The sequence below is a fragment of the Pinus tabuliformis genome, chromosome 2_1 (assembly GCF_031772625.1).
Source record: "Pinus tabuliformis cultivar Carrire ecotype Pingquan chromosome 2_1, CPIR1, whole genome shotgun sequence".
Taxonomy (NCBI): Eukaryota; Viridiplantae; Streptophyta; class Pinopsida; order Pinales; family Pinaceae; genus Pinus; species Pinus tabuliformis.
The window spans coordinates 981,223,243-981,244,643 of record NC_142299.1 but is presented as its reverse complement, the minus strand read 5'-3'; the positions used below and the strand labels follow the sequence as shown (position 1 = coordinate 981,244,643).

At 38.4% G+C, this 21,401-nt stretch overlaps 1 protein-coding gene across 1 annotated transcript in view; it reads right to left on the bottom strand.

Moving 5' to 3' along the window:
* Positions 1 to 21,401, bottom strand: part of LOC149203917 (histone deacetylase 15-like) — a 283,535-nt gene that overhangs the window by 212,043 nt on the left and 50,091 nt on the right. The window contains exons 2-4 of the mRNA XM_089402027.1: positions 8,753 to 9,376; positions 8,517 to 8,613; positions 6,641 to 6,771 (exon numbers count right to left, since the gene is read on the bottom strand). Of these exons, the coding sequence (XP_089258153.1) occupies positions 6,641 to 6,771; positions 8,517 to 8,613; positions 8,753 to 9,310 (786 nt within the window). The 5' untranslated portion in view covers positions 9,311 to 9,376. The remainder of the gene's footprint in view (positions 1 to 6,640; positions 6,772 to 8,516; positions 8,614 to 8,752; positions 9,377 to 21,401) is intronic.

Here is a 21,401-nt window from a genome sequence, read left to right as displayed (position 1 = left end):
TCTGGACCACAATCTGCAACTGTGATGTATTAATAAAACCCAACTGCTTCAATGGTGACATAGGGCTCTGCTCTACGGTCAACAAGGTTTCTGTCCTACTATCCACAGGGTCACTGTATTTCCCTCAACAAGGTCATTGTAGGTTACTCCTTATGCATAAAATTAGGTCCTTTTCTTAATACTTACTGAGACTTCGCACAGAGATTAGGAATTGCAGTCTTTGCATCAGTGTTATATGCCATAACAGTCAAGTCATCAAGGTCGCCAGCTTCTCAGATATTAGTAGCCTAGTCATCTAGTTCATGCTAACAGTCTTTTGCAGTCAAGGACATTCTGTGCTTTAATAATCAGGATCAGCGCTGAAGGTTACATACAGTGTGTGAAGGTCTGCACAATACTTGGTTCAATAAGCAATGTGTGGAGGTCTGTCCAATGTATGAAGGTTTGCACAAGTGAATAGAATTCTTATTTGATAATTTGAAGCGACAACTGAAGGTATGCTTTTCTTCTACAGCTCACAGTCACTATCAAATTAAGAACAGTCTTAATGCATTACGTCTTTCAGATCATGTTACAGTGTATAAATGATGAGCATGACTCCCAGAGTTGCCAAGTGAACCATAGATGCAGACTACCATACAGTTATGAACCTCATGAGGACCGAAGACTAGATCTGGTCATAATGAGTACACAATTCTGTGTATAGTGGACCAGAACTAAATTTTTGTGATTATACGGTGTATGGAGGACACAACTAATCCAGGTAAGCTAGAAACTTCAACAAATTTCTGAGTTGTTGGTCATAAATAAAGGTCTGTATAAAATTTATAACTGCAGAGATCACCATCCAACAATGTGTGTTCAACAACTGTAGATCCAATAAACCCAACAAGCTCAGCGACACCCTAACCAGAAGATCAATGCAGGTTCAGATTGGACAAACAACTTCAAGACCGTATTTGTTTCAATTCTGCCTCAGAAAATGTGAATACCTCAAATGAAGGGCTTTGGAGGACTTCAGCTCCACTCAAGATTAGTCTACTTCCGATAGTGCTCAGCTTGACTTATTTCGATCTGCTTCAACTTCAGGAAGGTGCTTCAGTTAAGACGACCTCTTGAAATTAAGTCTTTGGTGTTGGAATGAATGCCATCTGTAAGATTGAGTCAAAACAGCAAATCCCTATGATCAAGAATAAGCCTTCACTCGAAACATTGATCACTTCTGCTATAGTGCCGCAGGGAATTATAAAATACGTTGCTTCCAAGGCTAAATTATAATCTCCAGCGAAACCCTGCAAAAAGAAATTCCCATGAAATCCTTGTCCCAAAAGAAAGACGAATCAAAGAAAAATAAGGTCCAGACCATTTGCCAAAAATTCGTTGCTCCTCAAACCATTAGAACCTTCCTGCCACAGATGGAAGAAGCAAATTACTTCACAGTGCCGAAATATAATTGCAGAAAATACACATACCTCAATTGAATGCACCAGTGCCTTTTTTTTAATGTTCGGATAGGTCAGCTGACCCAAAAATCTGGAGGGAACATTGAAATATTAATTTCAAATTTGATGGGCCAAAGGTTAGGGTCGACCTTCATTATCTCTTCATGCCTTGTTTTTATTTGATTTCACCTTTGACTTTGGGGCCACGAATTATTCTTTCCACAAACCCTTTCTTCACGTTTAATAAATGATGACACTTTTCATAAACACCCATTATTTAATTTATGACAAAAACCCTATGAATTTAAACTTTATTTTGCCCAGCAAGAAACTTGGCACATCATCACATTAATCCAACAAACAGTATGATGCCACATCAACGCGCATCCCTCCTAAGCCAATTGAATGCTGCCACATCAGCAACCCTTTGGAGTTTTGGACCACTGGCTGGGTGCACCAACTTTGACTGAGCGTATCTCTCAAAACGTGAAGGCCCGCAAGACGCTCCACACATCAACAGAACCAGTATGACGAGGAGAATTTACTGGCAAGGGTCTCCAAGAAAAATTCACTGATCTGCTGCTACAAGAACACCAACAAATGCAGGGTATATGCATCCTCCAAGGAAACCAAACCCTAGTGCTAGGGTTAGCTAGGGTTTCATCACTGCATTCTCAAGCTGGACATCATCACATCAATAGCCTTCAAACCCTGACATCAATGACGATATCTGCACTCGCTCTACATCCTGCACCTGCATCATCTCATCGAAGACATCCTGCACCTGCTCTGGCTTTGACATCAATGACAACATACTCAACAAGTTTGAGTGGTGATTCTTGTCAATCCACTTAGACTCTTTGATTAAGAGAGATTTTGAGCTGAAATATTTCAGACTGTGCTCATCTATGTTACCAAATCCATAGGATCTTGATGTTGGATCCACAAATCCACATTTCAGATATGGATACAAATATGAATCCATGCAGATCCATGTAAAATATGCCATGTAAATGGATCCTTCAAACTCGCAAACAGATCCCATGCAAATGAAACAGATTGTGTGCTAGCTAGCCCTCACAAGTTGGATCCCAAGCAAATAACACTAGAGTTTTAGGTTTTTTTTCTCAACTTTTTAAGGGTGTCTGCAACCTATTTGATACCCTAAAAAGCCAATATTATATTTTGGCTTTTAGTTACATTACTTATTATTAATCTCTAAGTTATATAATTGTGTAAGCATTGTTATAACCATTGTTGGGGAGCGATGGAGTTCACGCAAAGTGCTAGGGTTCTTTTCCTCTACAGAGCTTCGACATGCGTCACCATTGAACACAAGCTTGATACACGCATCGAAAGCATGCCAAGGAATGGAGATGATGAGATCAGCTTTCTCCATGCCGATAGACAAGGGTTGAATATGGTTTTGTCTGTATCAAAATGGCCACCTTCCTGCTGCAGAGCGCCTATGGCCCAAGAGGGCAGGCGAAGGCCCTTTGGAAGACACCCTCGACTGGGCTCGTAATGAGAATGAAATCAAGGTTCAATGATTAAATAAGTGCTTCAAAGCTTGTGTCGTTGGCAGAGGCTTAGAAAGTATGGAAAGGTCGTGCTAGGCTAACATTACAGGATTGTTGCCCGAATACTTTCTTCCTTCAATTTTGGGCTCATATGCATGCACAACCATGAGGGGAATGCAGTTCGTAGCAAAGCAGATACTTGTGCACAAGGGTGACACAATTTCATAAGGAGATCACTCTCGATCTCTTAGTTTTGAGCTGGACAAAAGACAGGAAGAGTCAGATCAGGAAACCTTCCAAATCTTTATCAAGAAACCAAATGGGGAGTCCTCATTGTTCTGGCCCTTCTGGCTCACTAATTCACACGCAGAAATAAATCTGAAGCTGAGTATGGAAATTAGAATGGGCATTCCTGTAGCTTCCCAATGCCTTCTTTTTGAAGGTAAGTTGCTTCGGGATTCTTATCAAATGAGGGATTACTACATCTCTAGAAACTCCACTATAATCCTGAACCTGAGGTTGCATGGAGGTTCTTCAAGACCTAGGAACCCTAGAGGTCTTGTCTCATATAAGGATGCAGCGCAAAGGAAAGGCTCCAAGCTAGCGAATCTGCCCCACTACAACACAGGACCCTACATCGTTGAATATATGAAACAAGTACCTTCCATGGAGGTTAATCTATTAGAGGTAAACCATCTTTTCTCTGCTCTCCAATCTAGAGTTGTGATTTGTAGATTCAATGGTTTTTGGCCTCGATCTGATGTGTTACACCAGTGGGTCTTTTCAAATTGGACACCCAACTGTGATATTTATCTATGTTCCAAGTGTTTCTTTACTGTTTAGTTTGATACTCAGGAAGATTTGGAAAGAGTAATGAAAGATGGGCTCTGGTTCTGGGGAAGAGTTGGGCTTTTCATCACCCATTGGTTCCCAGATTTTGATGCCACAAAAATTGTGGTCTCAACAATGCCAGTTTGGATGAGATTACCAAACCTTCCCCTTCCTTTCTGGCACCACAAGGTCTTAGAGGAAATCGGGAATACACCACAAGGTCTTAGAGGAAATCGGGAATACTTTAGGAACATTCAAAAGGATGAACCTTGAAAAATTGGAAAAAGGTTTTTTCACCTTTGCCAAAATATGTGTTGAAACTTGAACTAGACCTTAGTAAAGGTCTACCAAATCGGATTCAGCTAAAACACAAAAATGTACAGTGAACCCCATGTTTACATTATGAAAATATAACATTCAAATGTTGTATATGTTACCAAACAAGACACCTACAAAACACGTGCCCAGAGGCAAAAAAGATGCCAAAAATAAAAGGGGCAGACCTGAAAAAGAAAAGGATGGCAGACTTCTAATCCCTACCTCTCAGAGGAGGAACAAAAGGAAACCATGGAGAATCCTACAAACCAAGCAGAAGGGGGTGCAGCAGCTCACTATGGCAATGCAACGCATATGCAGAAGGACACCAAATCAGAAGAAATACAAGCATCAAAACAGCTGAAAAAGGAGACACACAACAAAAATGGGACGGAGGGTATAAAGAGAGCTCATGTTTTGGAGAGCTCAGACTCAGACAAAGAAACCCTACCGCAGGCATCAGGAAATGAATTGGCAGTGGTTTCAGTTGATCCCAACCCAGGGGGGGTGGCAAAAGGTCCAGCAAAAGAAAGGGGAAAAGGAGAAGTTAAGTGATTATTATCACACTTAACTTTGGCATTTTTATGCATTTTTATGCATTTTTTACTAATTTTCCTTCATATAGCTCATAAGCCAAGAGGCTTATCTTACCGAATGCTTTCAGCATATACAAAATGTAATTTTGTTCCTTGTATTCAAGATGAATAAAATTGCCATTTTTTCCTTGGAAATAAAATAAAACAAAAAAAATAAATAAAAATTCTGTAAGTTATTAATTACATGTAGCCTATAGGTAGTACAGCACATAATAATGCTAGCGAGAAAGGTCTGAGACGTTAAAATTTTAATTTTCAATTTTTGATAATGCTAGTGGAAAAGCTCTGGGAAAGCTTTGAGACAATATATAGATAAATCATAATAGTATATAGTATATACTAAGTTTTCAGTTTTCTTTGTGTACAAAGGATGGTTGTGTCATTAATAATTAATAATTTAATTAAATCCATACCATCCATCTCTAGGCGAAGACTCCCCTTAGAAAAGTATGATACATAGACTATAGCATGTTCTCAAACAGTGTACAGTATTCATTTAACATCATAACTGGCTGGGAATTTTTAGATTTTAAGACAGATTTCAAGATGACAGGTTGATCATGATGTAGAGTTGAAATATTCAGGTGATGAGAACGTAGACCCACCTTTGGATATATAGTTAGACCTACTCTACATCCATATCATTAGAGCGATCATTAGTGAGACACTCAATTTTTTATCTACAGTTATCCTTTTTTATAAGGCATGACGCATCATGGTTTTAGACTTCAAATTTATAAATTATATAATGGTTTCAGTTCTAATGTTGTGAATTATGAATGGTTTTGATTTTTAACTTTGAATGTTTCTTTATTTCTTTTAGAAATTATTGTTGTATTTTTTGTACGTGGTGTTTCCCCACCGTATCCAGACCCTGGCTTTTCAAAAATCTGGTGGATCCATATCCAGATCTGTTTCCTGGTAATTTAGGTGCAAGTGAACATCTCTAAATAGTAAATACGGAAGAAGGAATTGCTCTATTTCATTGGCAATTGTAATTTTTGGTCATCATGACAATTATTTCAAAACAGAATAAAATCACCAGGGTTAGAATTCGGATTTCAAGATTTTCTTTCAAAAGTTCATCTGCACTAGTTCTTTGATGGTTTAGTTGAATTTCCCATTATGTAACTAGTGTTCCTAGAACTTTTCAACATGCATTTACTCACCCCATGGATTAAGGGGGCAGTCGCATTAAGAGAAGGAGCTTAAACTTATCCATTTGTGAATTTTATTCGCCATTTAAAGGCACAAAATTGCAGATCTGAAGTTTTCCTTGCTGATTTTGAAGTTTGAAAAAACAAATTTGAAGATATCTAATCAGCAAATTTCCATAGGGATAGCCCCATAGAATCAGCAAGCACTGATCTAGCACAAGAGAGTGTGTCAGTGACAAAGGCACCTTCCCTAAACTGTCCATTTGCAAATGTTTAAGAAATTTGTGGCATACTTCTCAAGGGGCAATTTCAGGTGATAACAGTGTGAAACTAAAAAAGGCTTAGGGGAATCAGATGTTTTGAGGAGAAACAAGGATATAGAAAGGAATCGAAATCTCTCATTATTGCAGATTGTGACATGTTTTTGAAGGAAAATTACATTCAGAAAAATGAGGCAAACCCAGAAAATTACTTCCTTGAATGAGATCTAATCTGGGTAACCAGAAAGGATGTGAGGAAACAACTGTGATTACAAGCTTATAATATAGAGGCCCATTTTTTATCATTTCCACATCCATCCATGGCATTAGTTCTATGGTATACATAAGTGATAAGATCCAATATATATTTAACTAGTTGAGATTATTACTTAATCCTCCATGGACTTTTCCCACTCCATCCAGAATTCCAGATGAAAGGAAAATCTCAGTTGAAAATTTCCAGCATAAAATAACAACTTTCACTCTGTTTAACTATGTTGTCCTTAGTCATATTTTTACCTCTGAATGAAGCAGCATCCTCTCATCAAACCCAATAACTGTGCGCCTCTCTGGTAATAGCAATGTTAACAACTCCCCAGTTGCAGAGGTTGGAGTAGGTGTAATACAAGTAGCCACTCCATTGCTATTTTCTGAAAATATTAGACAACAAAAAGGTTGAGAGTCTGACACACTAAACATCAAAATAATGTGGATGTCACAAAGCCATCTCAAGGAAACGACCTAGTACCTAGTAAGCCATCCGGCATTGTGATCACAGTAATTACAGATGTCTAAGTCAATCATTAACCTATAACCTAAAACAATCGTTTTGAATTATCTAAGGTCAAATATAAAGTTTGTAAAACACCAGGATACATGAAGAAAGAAATTATTAACATAACTAAAGGTTTCTGATGTTACAATGTACATTTATTCTTGTCACAATGTTTTACAGATGCGAGTATATTTACTTGTGATTTTAGAGTATGGACAATACATTTGATGGGCACTTCCAAGAGAAATTAAAGAAACAGTATGGCACAAACCCTGTTCCAGTTTCTTAAACTTTTATCACCAGAAAGTGCAGATGTAATCTGTAAAAGGCTGAAACACATGGATAAATAATCTGATTTTGAGAACAGTCCGTTTAACTCTGTCAAGCAATATGTGCTCTACAAAAGGCAGACCAATCTAACAATAACCAATAATAACAACACAAGGTTATGCACCAAACATATATCGCATCCTTATGAAATTCACCTGTGATATAACATTCTTCAATAAATCACTGCCACCTAACATGCAATAAACAAATTTTGTAGAGTTTTCAGACAATTATTTTTCCAACAAACAACATGGGTTTATGACTCTACTCTTAACGTCCAAGTTCAAAATAAGAAGATGGTCTAACATATCTTATAGCCTCCTATTATATTTATCTTGTGAATGACCACCGATAGCAATTGGCAAAACATTTCCATGCTGATATCTTTATTCTTAAGATTACTAGTTCTGAATGGATTACAGAACATACTTGTAAAGAGATGAATTCAAGGTAAATATGGGGCCTCTTTAAACACTAATCTACCATATTTTCTTTCGCATGTCCTTTTCGGCTTTGCAAATCCATTGTTCATTTCTTCCCCCTCTACCCTTCATTCATTAATTCTCACAACCAACTCTGATTGCATGTATGATGAACCTGATCCTTCATAATTTACAATTTTAATTTTCAAGATAAAAGAGCATTGAAGAACGTCTAGTTGGCAATAGATGTTAATAAGTTGAACCTAACTCGTGACTTCATTTAAAACAAATTTCTAAAACTGAAGACCAGAAATTAGCTCTGAACAGAGAAAACTTCAGATCTATGGAACAGGATTCAGAAAATATATCATAGCTTAGTATTACAAAAGCAGCAATTAACAGAGAAACCAGGATTCAGAAAAGATGTCATAGCTTAGTGTTACAAAAACAACTATTAACAGAGAAACAATTTGCAACTATGACATATTAGAGTATTTAAGGAAAAAAATAGCCAAAACAAGTTGGTGTCATGGTTATTCATGGTACAATCCAAAAACAGTAAAAATAGCAAAGGAAGATTGCTTCACCACAACATAACAAGCTCAAATCCCAGTTGGGGTTATCCAACGTTTACTGTACCATTTTGATATTATTGATTGACAACAAAATAGTATACACAACGAAAGAAGTTACTGGATAAAACACTCAAATCATACTCATCAAGGCCTGTCATGCCCCAAAAGTCATTTATATCTTGTTATCCCGTTAAAAACAAAAAATCTGCCTCCAATAATGTCAAAAATTACTTACTTCAAAGGAAATCACATAATGGATAAAGATGTATTAAAAAATTCAATGCAAACCTCACCAGGCATCTCCAGAGATAATTTAGAAGAACTGGACACTTCTGCTGGTGCCAAATACCCCTCATTGAGGATTCCAGACTCACGATGTTCACCACACATCTTCAATGGGACAAGCAAATCTAATTTCAGAGACAAATAGATATTTAAATAGACTTTTACTAAAAAACTGAGCCAGGCAAAAAATCATAAGCCATATCCATGTTTCAAGGACAGAATGCAAAAAGAAGTTGCACCATACACCACAATGAAGAGTGTCATCAAGATTCGGCATAGTGCAGTTTATGCAAAACCACTTAGTGTGAACTGCAAAATCTCCATAAGGGCTCCAACCATTATCATCTTCATAATCTTCCAGTGACCCCTCGTGCCCATACAGAACCAGCAGTTCATCTAAAGTCCTGCCATGGACTTGCTCTCTTTCAGATGATAAAGAGTTCTGCCCAAAGTCAACAGTGCCTTGCAGCTTGTCTCCCTCTGAGGAGTCAACCAACATGCTGTCCTCTCTGGTTACTGCACCAAAACTCTGGGTATGCTCGATCCTACCATCAATATTAAGGCAAACTGGAAGAACAGGATCAGCATCCTCTATTGTGCCATCATTTTCATCGTCTGAGCAATCTTCTTCATTGTCATCAGCTTCACTTTCATTTTCACAAAGTTGATCATCATCCATGCTACTTTCAGAGGACAAATCTACCTTATGTTTGTAGTGCCAACCATTTTGCTCTGCCATGCATTCACCTTTTTCTGGAGGCTGTGAATTCTGTTCAGCTGCCATTGGGAAGTTGTCGATCATACTCTATCCAGTTCACCTCTATAATATTATTATTCGTAAGTCATCCAGTCCTTGCTACCTGTTAAACTGATCCAAATAAATTCAGAAAAATGCAAGATAACAGACATACAAAAAAAAAGCTTAGAATGGCTAGAAGTAGATATATAAATTTCTGCCCAATAAGTGGTTCTGCAACAAATAACTTCAATTTGACGATATGATACAATATTTCTCTACATAATAACAAGAGATTAAATTTAAAATCCTCCCAAAACAACCAATGTTTCGATCACAATATAATCTTAGGTTGAATCCCCAAAAGCAACATATATGCCGTTTGCAGTAATATTTGTCGTTTTGACATTCTGAAGCCAGTACCAATAGCCTTAGAACTTATCACCAGAAATTATTTCCTACAAAACTAGAACAGTCCAGAATACTCCTAGGAATACAGCCAAATTTCACCCCACTCTACTCTCTCCGGGTTACTGCTTTGCCACCCTGTTATCACTAATTTTTGCTCACTCAAGGGTTAGGCTCGGTACTTTCATGGAAAGATTAAGATCAGGCCGAATCCTGTTCCCACACATCTTGAGAGGTTCTCTACCCTTGAGGCCTTGCTGCTAAAGTTTGATCAGTGTTGGTCTGGTGCAGATATTGCAAAGGAGTCAGTGGGAACCACTAAAAAGAGGCCATAGACAGTGAAAGAACATGCAGTTAGAGTGTATTTCTGCCACAAGGCATGTCTAGATTTTGAATATGGAATGACGTCAAATTTCAACCAACAAAAGACTCGGAGGCATAAAAACTTATGGAAGATTTACAGAAAGGTTATTCACATCCTCTGATATTGCTTGTTGAGGGCTGTTGCTATCCAAAATCAGGTTCAAGCCTAAACCATCCCTGTAGGACGACCACGGCAAGTTATTAGCGTTTGCAGGAGGGTTTACTCCATTCCAATGAGCCATTTAGAGCCTTTTTCTGCCCACGAGTTCAACAGATGAAGGGGTTGTCAGACCTGTGCCAAAAAAATCACAAATATTAAGGGTTGGGCAAACCTATGTGAAAGAATGCACTAAATATGAATGGCTGGGCCTGACCCTTCGTGTATGTATTGCAAATAAATGTAAATACAAGGTGGTGGAGCACTATTCTAAATTATTCTTCTTCACATCTTCAAGAGCATATGCAGTGTGTGGCACAGATGGTTTAGTCCGTGACATAGATCATGAGGAGAGTCACTCTAACAATGCATCTCTATCAGGACTTGAAATCATTTATGAAAAATTGGATCAGCAAAAAATTAGTGAGGGTCTGGACATCAGGAACATCGACCAAAAGTTACAAAAAATCAGCAAACTACAATAAGCATCAAAAATACAAAATAAATTCATTTTTTCCTATGTTGTTAAATATATACAAACAGGCCCACGGGGCTTTGGATTGACGGTGAATGGGTGCACTGTTAAGGCACTCCTTGCGATAGGTCACCGGTTCAAATCTCCGTGGGTACTTAGGTTAGTCTTAAACTAGAAAAAAAATATATACAAACAGCAACATAAAATAAGCACATTGGCATATATATATATATATATATATATATAGTGAATAGCCCCAAGGGTCCACTCAAGCAGTTATGAGCCAAAATTTAAACAAGGAGTTGCCTCACCTTTAGACTCTTGGCCTTTTAATACTAATATAACATGAAATCTTCCAAAGTTATTGTTTTTAATATAAAATCAAATCAATAATGGCATTGCTCTTGTATGTGCAAATTCAAAAGACTTAAAACAAGAAAAAATGGAAGAATGCTTACACTTTAGGACCGACCAAAATCGAAGTCCTCGATGGATAAGAGAACGAGCCAAGCCAATGAGAACCTAACTCGTCGTTGACCTCCATAAAGAGTGATGATCACAAGGCTTTAATATTGACCATTAAAGGTCATAAAGGACAAAAAGATATGAAATATGACTTTAGCCATACTTTATAGGGAAAAGATCAATGTAAAAGGATCCCATTTAAAAATAAAAGGATACGAGCAGTTTCGACAGCTACACAAAAGAAACTGCTCAACTTCTAACGAGACAGTTACACAAAAGAATTATCTAAATTGAAATTGCCACCTGGCCACAAGGCCAAGAGTGGGCAATTATTTTGTAAATGATTATAAATGCTATAAACTCTAAGGAGAAAGGGGTTTTCTGCTCTAAGGGCTTACATTTACTACTACTGAAACTTTTAATGAGGAGAAGCCACTTTTTGCCAAGCCACTTACTAGAGCACTCTGTTTTATGTGTGCATATGTTTTGGACTATTTTGTTGTTTTTGTTGGTCAGTGGAGTTGTGTAAGAATGTATCTGACACTATAAACTATTCTTATATGTAGTTGTTGCACTCTTATGTGTATTCTCTGGAACTGCTTATCTGAATCTGTGAGCATAGGACTGTAGATGGTTTTCTTAACACTAGATTGTTCTGGGTTTGCAATCATTTAATCTTATTCTTGTTTTTATTCTTAGCAAACTAATTCTTGGGTCATTGACAAGAGCATGCATGGTCCTATGCTTGCTTCCTGGTTATTATTAGTCATGTTTGGATGCACGCAGTTGCATCTTAGATTAGTTGTGTTACCTGCTCAGTTGTCCCTAGCAAATAGAGAAGGAAGAATTCAACCATCAAGTTGGACAAGGCACCTGTCAAATTTTCAAATCCAGAAGTCCTGCAGGGCAATTTTCCCCTCTTTCCTTTTCTCTCTTCTTTCTTCTTTCTCTATGCAAATTCCGTACCCCATAGGGGAATTGTGAAAAATGTTACTAGCATGATGAACTTATGTAAAAGACTTAGCCCCATAGGACCTAGTTACTAAGAAAGTCGCTCCAAAGTGTTTTTTCACTTAGTTATTTTTGTTTTTTTAGCGATAAATAATTAATTGAGTTTTTTCACTCACATCCTCCAAAATTGGACAGCGTCTTAATAACTAGGCCTTGAGTGTGTTTTCTAAGTCTAGGGTCAATGTATATTACCATGCTATGCATTATATTGAGTCTCACAGAATTGCATTAGGTTTTTATTAGGAATTTTTTAATAATTAAAAATTTCCTGCAGAATGAGAATTTTTAATTTAAATTTATGTAACAAATAAAAAAGTGGTACTAAGAAGACTCATATGGCATGTGTGTATGCTCAGAGTACCAACAGTACCTTTGTACCCACTTTTGGGTGGAAATATTAATTTCTCCTCATGAAAAGATACTTTTACTCAAAAATGTGAGGAAAAAGACATAAAAATCAGAATATTAAATAATTGGGAACATGCTGGAAACATGTCTCTAGTCAAACTGAGACTCTCAATCACTTATGGGGACAGTAAGCACTCAAGGCCGAGTTAAGAGGCCGAATTTGGAGCTCAAGTTAGAGGACGAGTTGGCTGCCAATAAGTGCGAGTTAAAGTGATCCAGTTGGGCCAAGTTGAAGTGAGCTATAGGCCGAGTTGAATGGCTAGTTTGAAGGTCGAGTTTGGAGGCCAAGATTAGGCTGAGTTTATGTGAGAGATCCACAAATTAACTGGAGAGTGTGGGAGTTCACTCCCTCTTCACTCCTCTCTCATGCTTACGCATCCCTCTCATTGATACGCATTCCTTCTTAAGGAGACACGCATTAATCACTTGGCACTTGCATGCACCCTTGATGGAACTTGTGCTCTTGCCTTGGGATCTCCTCCTTTTTCTATAAATTGAAACATTCCCCTCTTGTTCAAGCTAGTGTTGGAGAGTGTGGAAGAGCTTGGAGAATTGTTGCTATTGTATTGTTCCATCATTGTTGAAATAATAAAAGGCTTTGGAGGCTATATGGTGTGTTGATTTTTGTGTTGTGGCTTGGAATCTTATTGGAGGTATACTTTGCTTTACATTGCATTGGCCTAGAATTTGTTATTGTAGGCCTTAATAGGGGCATTTGTCCAAAGGAGAAGACAAACAATCTTGGTTATTTGTTTGTCTTCTTGATTGTATTGTATTTTGGAATTGACATTCACATATGCTTCTAGTTTGATTGATATGTTTATTCAGTCTCCATATGCAAAGCTTCACCTATGATTACTAATCTCTTGGCAAGATCTTAGGAAGTTGCAGGTGCCTCAAGTTTTGTAATATCCCAAACAGGATATTTGACTAATTTTGCAGAAATTTAACCCAACCAAAATTTCACCATAAAATTATTATTCAATCAACAGAAGATTGCCATGTAAAATATAACAAGTAGAGTGTGTGCAATTCAATAACACAATGAGCAGAAATAATCTCAACTTTCATTATAATAAAACATGATGTTATAACTGAAATAGCTGAGATAGATAATTTGGTCTCCAAACTGATCTGCTCCAATGTTGAAACCAGCCCTCCCAAAACTGAACTGAAATCAATCACTGCACCTATGAATTCTGGTTGAATCCTCCAAGGAGATGACGTGGGTTTTCATCCACTCTCACCAAAATCACCCGAGGGTTTCCGCCTTGCGGCTACCGTTGAAGTAGATAACCATGTTCTCAAACCTCTCCACAAGAAGAAAACATAAATCCAACATGTCCTCTAATGGCCTCCTCCTCTCTTTTTTAGATTTGATGGACCCCTCTAGAACCTCCCATTTTATTATTATTTTAATCATTGAGCACTTTTCCCTCTCTTTATTTCATTAAAATATTCTTTTTAACGTGGGAAAAGGGTAATTTGGCCACCACGCCTCCTCAGGTCACTGAAAATCACTTCTAACCATTCCATCTTATTGATCTTCTCGTTCTACTTCCAACGAGCTATTACACTAAGGAGTTCCATCAATTATTCCTCTCGGAATACCACCTTAAGTGTAATTAATTGAGTTAGGCCCAATAATAACCTTGTTTTTCGAACGCTGTCTGAACGAAAGGCAAGTTGTGCAGATGATGGAATACACCAAGTGAATGTAATCGGATCCCATAGAAACCCCATGAAACATCTCCAAAAGCCCCTGGGCCTGCTGATGAAGTAACCCTGCACCTATGACCTGTCCACCTCCAACCCTGAAAGTGCATCCTAACCATGCCATGAGGAACAACAAAAAAAGGAACATCACAAATCCTCCCCCAAGATTGCTTGCCCTCAAGCAATCCAAACCTGTGGACCAATCTGTTGGCCCAATGCAACTCAGACCCAATGCCCAGATCCCAGACAAACCACTGGGTGACGTTATGCCTCTGTGTCAACCCACCATGAACAGACCCCTCAATGCCCGAATCTCAAACCAACCTCTAACTGTCATCAACAAATCCTCCTGGATCCCATTGCCACCAAGAATAAGCATCAATGCTCCATGGCTCCTATTGCGATGTAGCTCCAGCTGTGAATGTTGCCCCATCAACTGTGTACCAACTCATCACCTCTCTCCATTCCAACCCCTAACTTAATCCAATGCTAATTCCACTCTCTTCACGCTAGAATGGAACGTTGAAGAGTTGTCGACCTATATCCCACTGCCAACTGGGGCATGTAGTATCTGACATGTCTAGGGGTCCCCGCTCTACTACGCCCCTGACTAAGAATATCACACCATCAATAGGATACCAACTCATGATCTCTTGCCAATCATGGGCACCTGTGTAAGGAACAAGTCTACTAGGTTGATATGGGTCCCTGCTCAACTCAAGATAGTATTTAATACATTATTAAAACACCAATAAAATCAGCCATATTTGTACTCATATGAGTGTTGATAGTTAAAAAATTTAATATTTTTTGTGTATGTACTAGAAAAACCTTTAGATGTTTCATATTGCAAAACAGAGAATTTATGTTTTCTGCACACTGACCCTATTTCTCATTTTGCTGTGTTTCTTGTTTCTGGTAACATAGGTCGATTTTTTACACTTAAGCATGCCCCTTGTTATCCCCACAATGCTCCTATTCTTTGTCTCTGTAGCAGGATTTTACAAGAGAGCCAAAAAACAAGTAGTTTGTGTATGATGAACTCTACACTAGATGTAGAAGGCTTTGGGTTTGTATTATCCCTATTACCGCTCAAACTCTCACTAGCATAGATCCATTTTAACTTTCTCCAACATAGATCCATTTTAACTCTCTCTGTGTAACTGCTCAAACTCTCACTAGATGGAAAATCCCTAACTACAACCGGAGAGCCTAGAGGCAACTACTAGGCAAGCCACCCACTGTCACTTCAATGGCCATGCCCCACACTTCAGACTAAGGAGAAAGAAAATCCTAGTCTAAGGGGGTATCCCAAAGATCAATCTAGCTAGTTCATTGTAAACGTGGGATGCAAATTAGCTTAGATTGATTATGTATGGTTCACCAAACAATGAATTTGCCCACAAACACCATTTAAGGAATGCCTTGTAAGCCTCAACCAAGACACTTGTATATAGCCTCAAGCTAGACTTTCCCTATGGCCCAATGGATAAAAGCATTGGTCTAATCCTTTTATTTTTCCAAGCACAAGCTTTAAAATTTCCCCTTTTAATTTTTTTCCTTGCAATCTAGGGTTTGAAGTGCTATCATTTTTAGATATAGACTGTTTTTCTCAAGTTATTTTGCCTAGTGATTTAGATCTAGAAAATGACTTGAGTTTTCAAATCGTTTCATTTCATGCTTAGATCTTTAGAACTTTTTTGCATCTCTCACTTGATATAGTCATAATAAATATCAATAAGGGAGAGTAACTTGGATCTAGTTATTCTAACTTCAACATTTTGGATGGATCTAAGTAATACATGACAAAATGGACTAAAACAATGCTATAAATAAACCAATGACTTCATGTTTTATGTCTATTTCATGATTTTCAAGTGCTGAAATTTATCATTTGGTTAAGGATTAGAGCATATTTGGCACTCATCTTTTAAAAATTTAACTTGATTCATGATCTAATCACACTTAGGCAATAAATCAATGCCTAAGTGCTGAATGACTTGATCTTTTTTCTAACATCGCACTTTTCTTGACTGGAATATTTCATGTGATCAGGGGTATTCGCTTAATATTGATGTTTTTCAGTGTTCACAGCTAAGATCTGAAATAAACTTTTAAACATTTAGTATACACTGCTGTTGTAAATCTGCTACACTAAAAGTAAGGTGTTCACAGAATTTGATAATTCTCTTATGCTACAAGACAACTCATAATCACTACACTTAAAACGTTGGCCATTTAATTGTGATATGGTTCAAGTTTTGTTCATAAACTGGAGGCATTTCATCATAAATAGGAATTTCCATTTCAAGCACTAAATGTTCTTAATGGTTTGATGATGGTTTATGGACTAATATATATGTCTGAATTTGACACAATTCACATGCCATATTCAGCTCACTAAGCACTCAACTTGCCTCACAATTTAATTTATGAATTTCTTGCAATTGGTAAATGGGATGTTGTTGTAATGTCCCTTTCCAAGAAGATTGATCTAATTGATCATTTTCACTTGGAGAGAAAAGCCACACCAAAAAAGTGAAATGGATAATTAAATTGAAAGGGGATATAAAGAGAAAATCCATGATCTTTTGATGACCCATGGTACTGACCATGGTATTTCAGTGACCCATGGTAATATTATGCCACCCATAGTATTTTGAAAGGGGGAAGTTATAAAAGAGAAGATGGAAATTCATTTGGGATATGATTGAGTATTGATGTTTTAATAATTGTTCTGAGAGCTCTAATAGCTTGCGTGTGAGGGAGAGACCCTCGATGTATTTCCCGGTATCAGTGTTGAAATATACACCCTAGCTGGTGGTGGTTGGTTTTTGTAGTTGTAAAGTGTCGATATGTGGTTGTCATTGATGTCAACCCAAGCAGCACAAGGTGATGCCCCACTTTCTGCTGACCAAAATGAAATGGCAATTCATGATGTCTCGAGTGTGGATCATTCTTATTGGATTCTCCTCGTCAAGCTGATTCCAGTGGTATGTGGCACGCCCCGAGAGTCCTCACGATTTGAGAGTTATGCTTGTTTGAAGGAGGACCCAACTTGTGGGCAAAAACCCCAAAGGGTGTTGAGGTGGCAGCATCTCTTAGGTCAAGACACATGCACAAGCAACAAGGCTCTTCTCCAAAGATTAAAATAATATTATATATGGCAAAATTCTAATTTGGAGGGTTTTCAAATCTATTGTGAAAGTCCAAATCAATAAGGGGGTTTAAACTTTAAAGGCAATTAAATTTCAAATTCTAAAAACCCCAAAGGAGTTTTCCCTCTACAATTGAATTTAAAATTCAAATTTCTCCCTCCAAAAAGGGAATTTGATTGCCTTATGGAAGCCCCTCCAAAAACTATACAAAGGCGTGTATCCTCCCTCCCAAGGCATGCACTTAAATGCAATTATCTTGTGACATGTTAAAATTGGCAACTAGGGCCAAACTCCATGTGAGTCATCTTATTTATGGTATCTGATATTTTCATTGGATCCCTCTCATCGAGAGGTGTAGGATTGATCTAAAGATCATCCGATTTCGATAAGTATTTATGAAGTTATGAATTTATTTGTATTATAAGACATATTGTCAAGTCGGCCAGCATCCTATGCAGGCTCAGAAGCCCAATAGTTGTGTCCATTCATCATCTATGTTTTAGTATAACTATAGAGGACTTGAAATCATTTGGAACACACATCCCCTTCATGTGTGGTCTCCTCCTCTCCACGTCTTTGGGTTTTGGTGAAGGAGACACAATGAAGATACGCTGGCCTAAAGATGATGCCCTAACCGCAGTGATGCCCTAACCACAGTAAGCTGCAGGCTTATGAGGATGATCCATGCAGCAAACAGAGACCTTATACGCTGTTCATGGTGAGACCTTATACGTTGATCATGGAGACCTTATACGCAGTTCTTGAAGACTCTTATACGCAGGTCATATCATTGTTAAGAAGAGGCCTAATCCGCAGAAAAGGAACTCGAACTTCTTACCTTAGATTGGGCTGCAGGCAGAGGACACTTCAGCGTGGGAAAGAGGCAGCGTAGGAGCCTTTTGGAGCTGTATTGAAGTCTGTTCACACTTGCTGGGAGGCCGAGTTAGGTAAGGAGAAGGGCAGGTCTGTTGTGGCACGTTGAAAGGGCAAGAGAACTCTGTTTGGGCAGAACGTAAGTTACAGGTAGGCTGTGTGGTAGGCTGCAGGCCATACCACCACAGCAAAGCACTTGCGTGGGTCTGTTTTGGGGCTGTATTGTGCCCTAATCTCCAGCGTAGAAGTAGAGGGATCACACTAAGGTGGGCCGCAGGGATTGAAGGCTGTTTGAGGACTGTTCATGGATTGTTTGAGGGCTGTTGCAGTGTGCTAAAGTGCCCTAACTAGGAACAGTCAAGGGCAGCATGGGACAACAGATTTGGAGGCAAGGTTGTTGTGTATTGGGTCAATGTGTTGATCAGTTTTGAATCAGATTATTGAGCAGCCTGTGGAAGCCATGATTTGCTGACTTGTTGTATAAAAGATGATCTCACAAACTTGATCTCGATGACACTAATATGAATGTGCATCATGATGATCTCAGCAGAAGGAATGATGAAGGAAGATGCAGCATGATGGGCATGTTAAGCATGATGATGAATAGGGCTGCATGATGATGGAAGATGCAGCATAATGGGCAGCATGATGATGAGAGCAGATGAGAGCAGCTCAGTCATCAAGGTTCAACACTGTGACAGTACAGCATGGTGTCACACGGTTATGTGCAGCAAATGGACGAAAGGCAGCACTATGATAGGTGAAGGAGTCACCTTGGAGAATCAGTTGAAGCAACATGTCTTCAACTGATCTCATACAGATATAGAAAGTCAAAGTGTTGACTTTTGTTGTAAATGTACTATCTTTCTCTCTCTTTCTCTGCTGAACTATTGAAGAACATAAAAGAAGAATTGATCAAGGGTTTCCCCACATTGGGGTTTGTCCCTAGCTGGTGCCACATCTTGCGTTCTCTTGTCTTGGCTTATTTTCTGCGATTTATATTTATGTTCTATCAGCAGTTTACTTTAATGCTAATGTGATTGCTAATCTGGAAAAGATATTGAGCTAGCTGTGAAAATTGAAATAAATTGCTCTAGCATAGAACATACCTAAACTCAACATGACATTATTCTGAATTACTATTTTCGGCACTGAGAAGCATTGATCAGATCAGACGAGAGGGTTTAAGGTGTTTTGGTTTGTTTTGTGGGACTTGTTGTCTTCTGTTGCAGGAGCAAGCACTTTGGCCCTCTTTAGGGCATCAAATCCTAATACAACAGATGAGCATTGTGATTGTGGTGGCTCAAGGTCTACTTACCTAGCCACAGTCCTGAAGAAGCAGTCAACACACATGTTCTGGAACATTTCGTCATTTTGTTATGACACTCTTTGGTGCTAATTAGAACCCTTCTTGAGCATGATACTTCGGATTGAGGTTGTTGTTTTCTGAGAATAAGGGACTACTAATTATAAAAGGATAGAACTTATTTCAGACCTATGAATAAGGGCATTAACCCTTTGGAACCAAAGCCTTGAACCAGTAATAGAATTTCTTTTGAAATTGCCTAAGGCCTAGAACAAAGGTAAGGTCTGAGCACAAAAATTTGGTATTTACGTTTTGAATGGCTTCTAGACTCTGCAAGATCTATAAAAATTTCGGCCTGGGGTTTTTGCATTGATTATCCATTTCAAGGCACTTTGAGTACAGTCACCACCATCGGAGGCTTAGTGCTGATTTGTTTGGCTAATGGATTTATTACTGCTTGGCATACTTTCCTGTTGAGATTCATGACCTGAGTTGAGCACTTCCATTAATGATTCAAAGTTCATTTTGATTTCTGAAGTTTATCAGACCTCTAAAGGCCTATTCTTGTGCAAGAAAGATCATCTCATCATAAGTTGCGTTGGCAAAATCTGTGGTGGATCACTATGCAAACCTGAAGAAATCACAGTGGTATTGGTTAACTTCAAGTCCTGTTCTCTGCGGCTCTTCTCAATTGTCAATTGGTTATGTTTGAAGCTTTCGTCCAAGTCCAGAAGCATGCTCATTATTGTTTACATTGCAGCCTAATATATATATTTACTACATGTGCATCCCTAGAGGCGACTTCTCTGGAATACTTGCGGTCTGTCATCTGGTGATATGAGGCAGAACTGAGATCATTGTTGTAAATTGGGAATTCGGTTCAGAAAGAAGCCAAATTTAAAATGAGCTACAGGTATGCAAGTAATTAGGTTTGTATTGCACTGATCCTTTTTCTATGCCCTGGATCCTAATGCTTGAAGCTCTCTAGACTTATCAGTCCCTTCTGTGAAGTATATGAACTGATCATTGTAAACAAAGGTCTCTGCAAATTTACCAGTGGCTATACACAGCAGTTTTTAGAACTCATCCATCTGCAATTGAGGAAAGTCTCTTCACTATCATCCTTGCAGCTGTGTTCTATCATTCTGATTCCTGAAGAAGGCAGTAAGAGTTTTTATGTTGCGGCTGCATTGTCCTATTATTTGAAGCATACAATGACATTTTCTTTAGTTGATAGAAGTTGAACATTTGTAGAAGAATTTGCATCTGACAACTATAAGGTTATCATCATCAGCACTCAGGCCTTCATTATTGATATCCCCATCAGAGGTACTTTTGATCAGCACTTCATTGGAGTCACTTGGCTTACAGTTTATGTCAGGGTTTTGTTGTTGGCACAAGGGCTTCATGATCTGAGTATTAATATACATCTGAAGCAAAATAGACAGGAAGAATTTTGTTGGAAATTGTTGTAAGTGGGTCATTGTCTCTGGTACGGGAGCCCACATAAAATTTCGGAAGTTGATTTACTGTAAGTGGACCATTATCCCTAGTATGGGAGTCCACAGTAGTAAATTCATTATCATTTTCAAGGAGGTTGGGTGGTGCTAGGCAGGTGGTTGAAGTCACCTTTAGGTTGGAGCCTGAAAACACTTCAGGGTGGTAGGCTGATGCTAGGGCAAGATGAAGCTTGCTAGGGTGTTGGAGCATCCTTTCAGCATTTGCTAATAAAACCAGGGCGTTGGAGCGTCCTTCCAGTAGGAGCTGGAAAATTGAACGCTTTTCTAGAGTATTAGGGAGTTGGGGCTTCCCTTTTC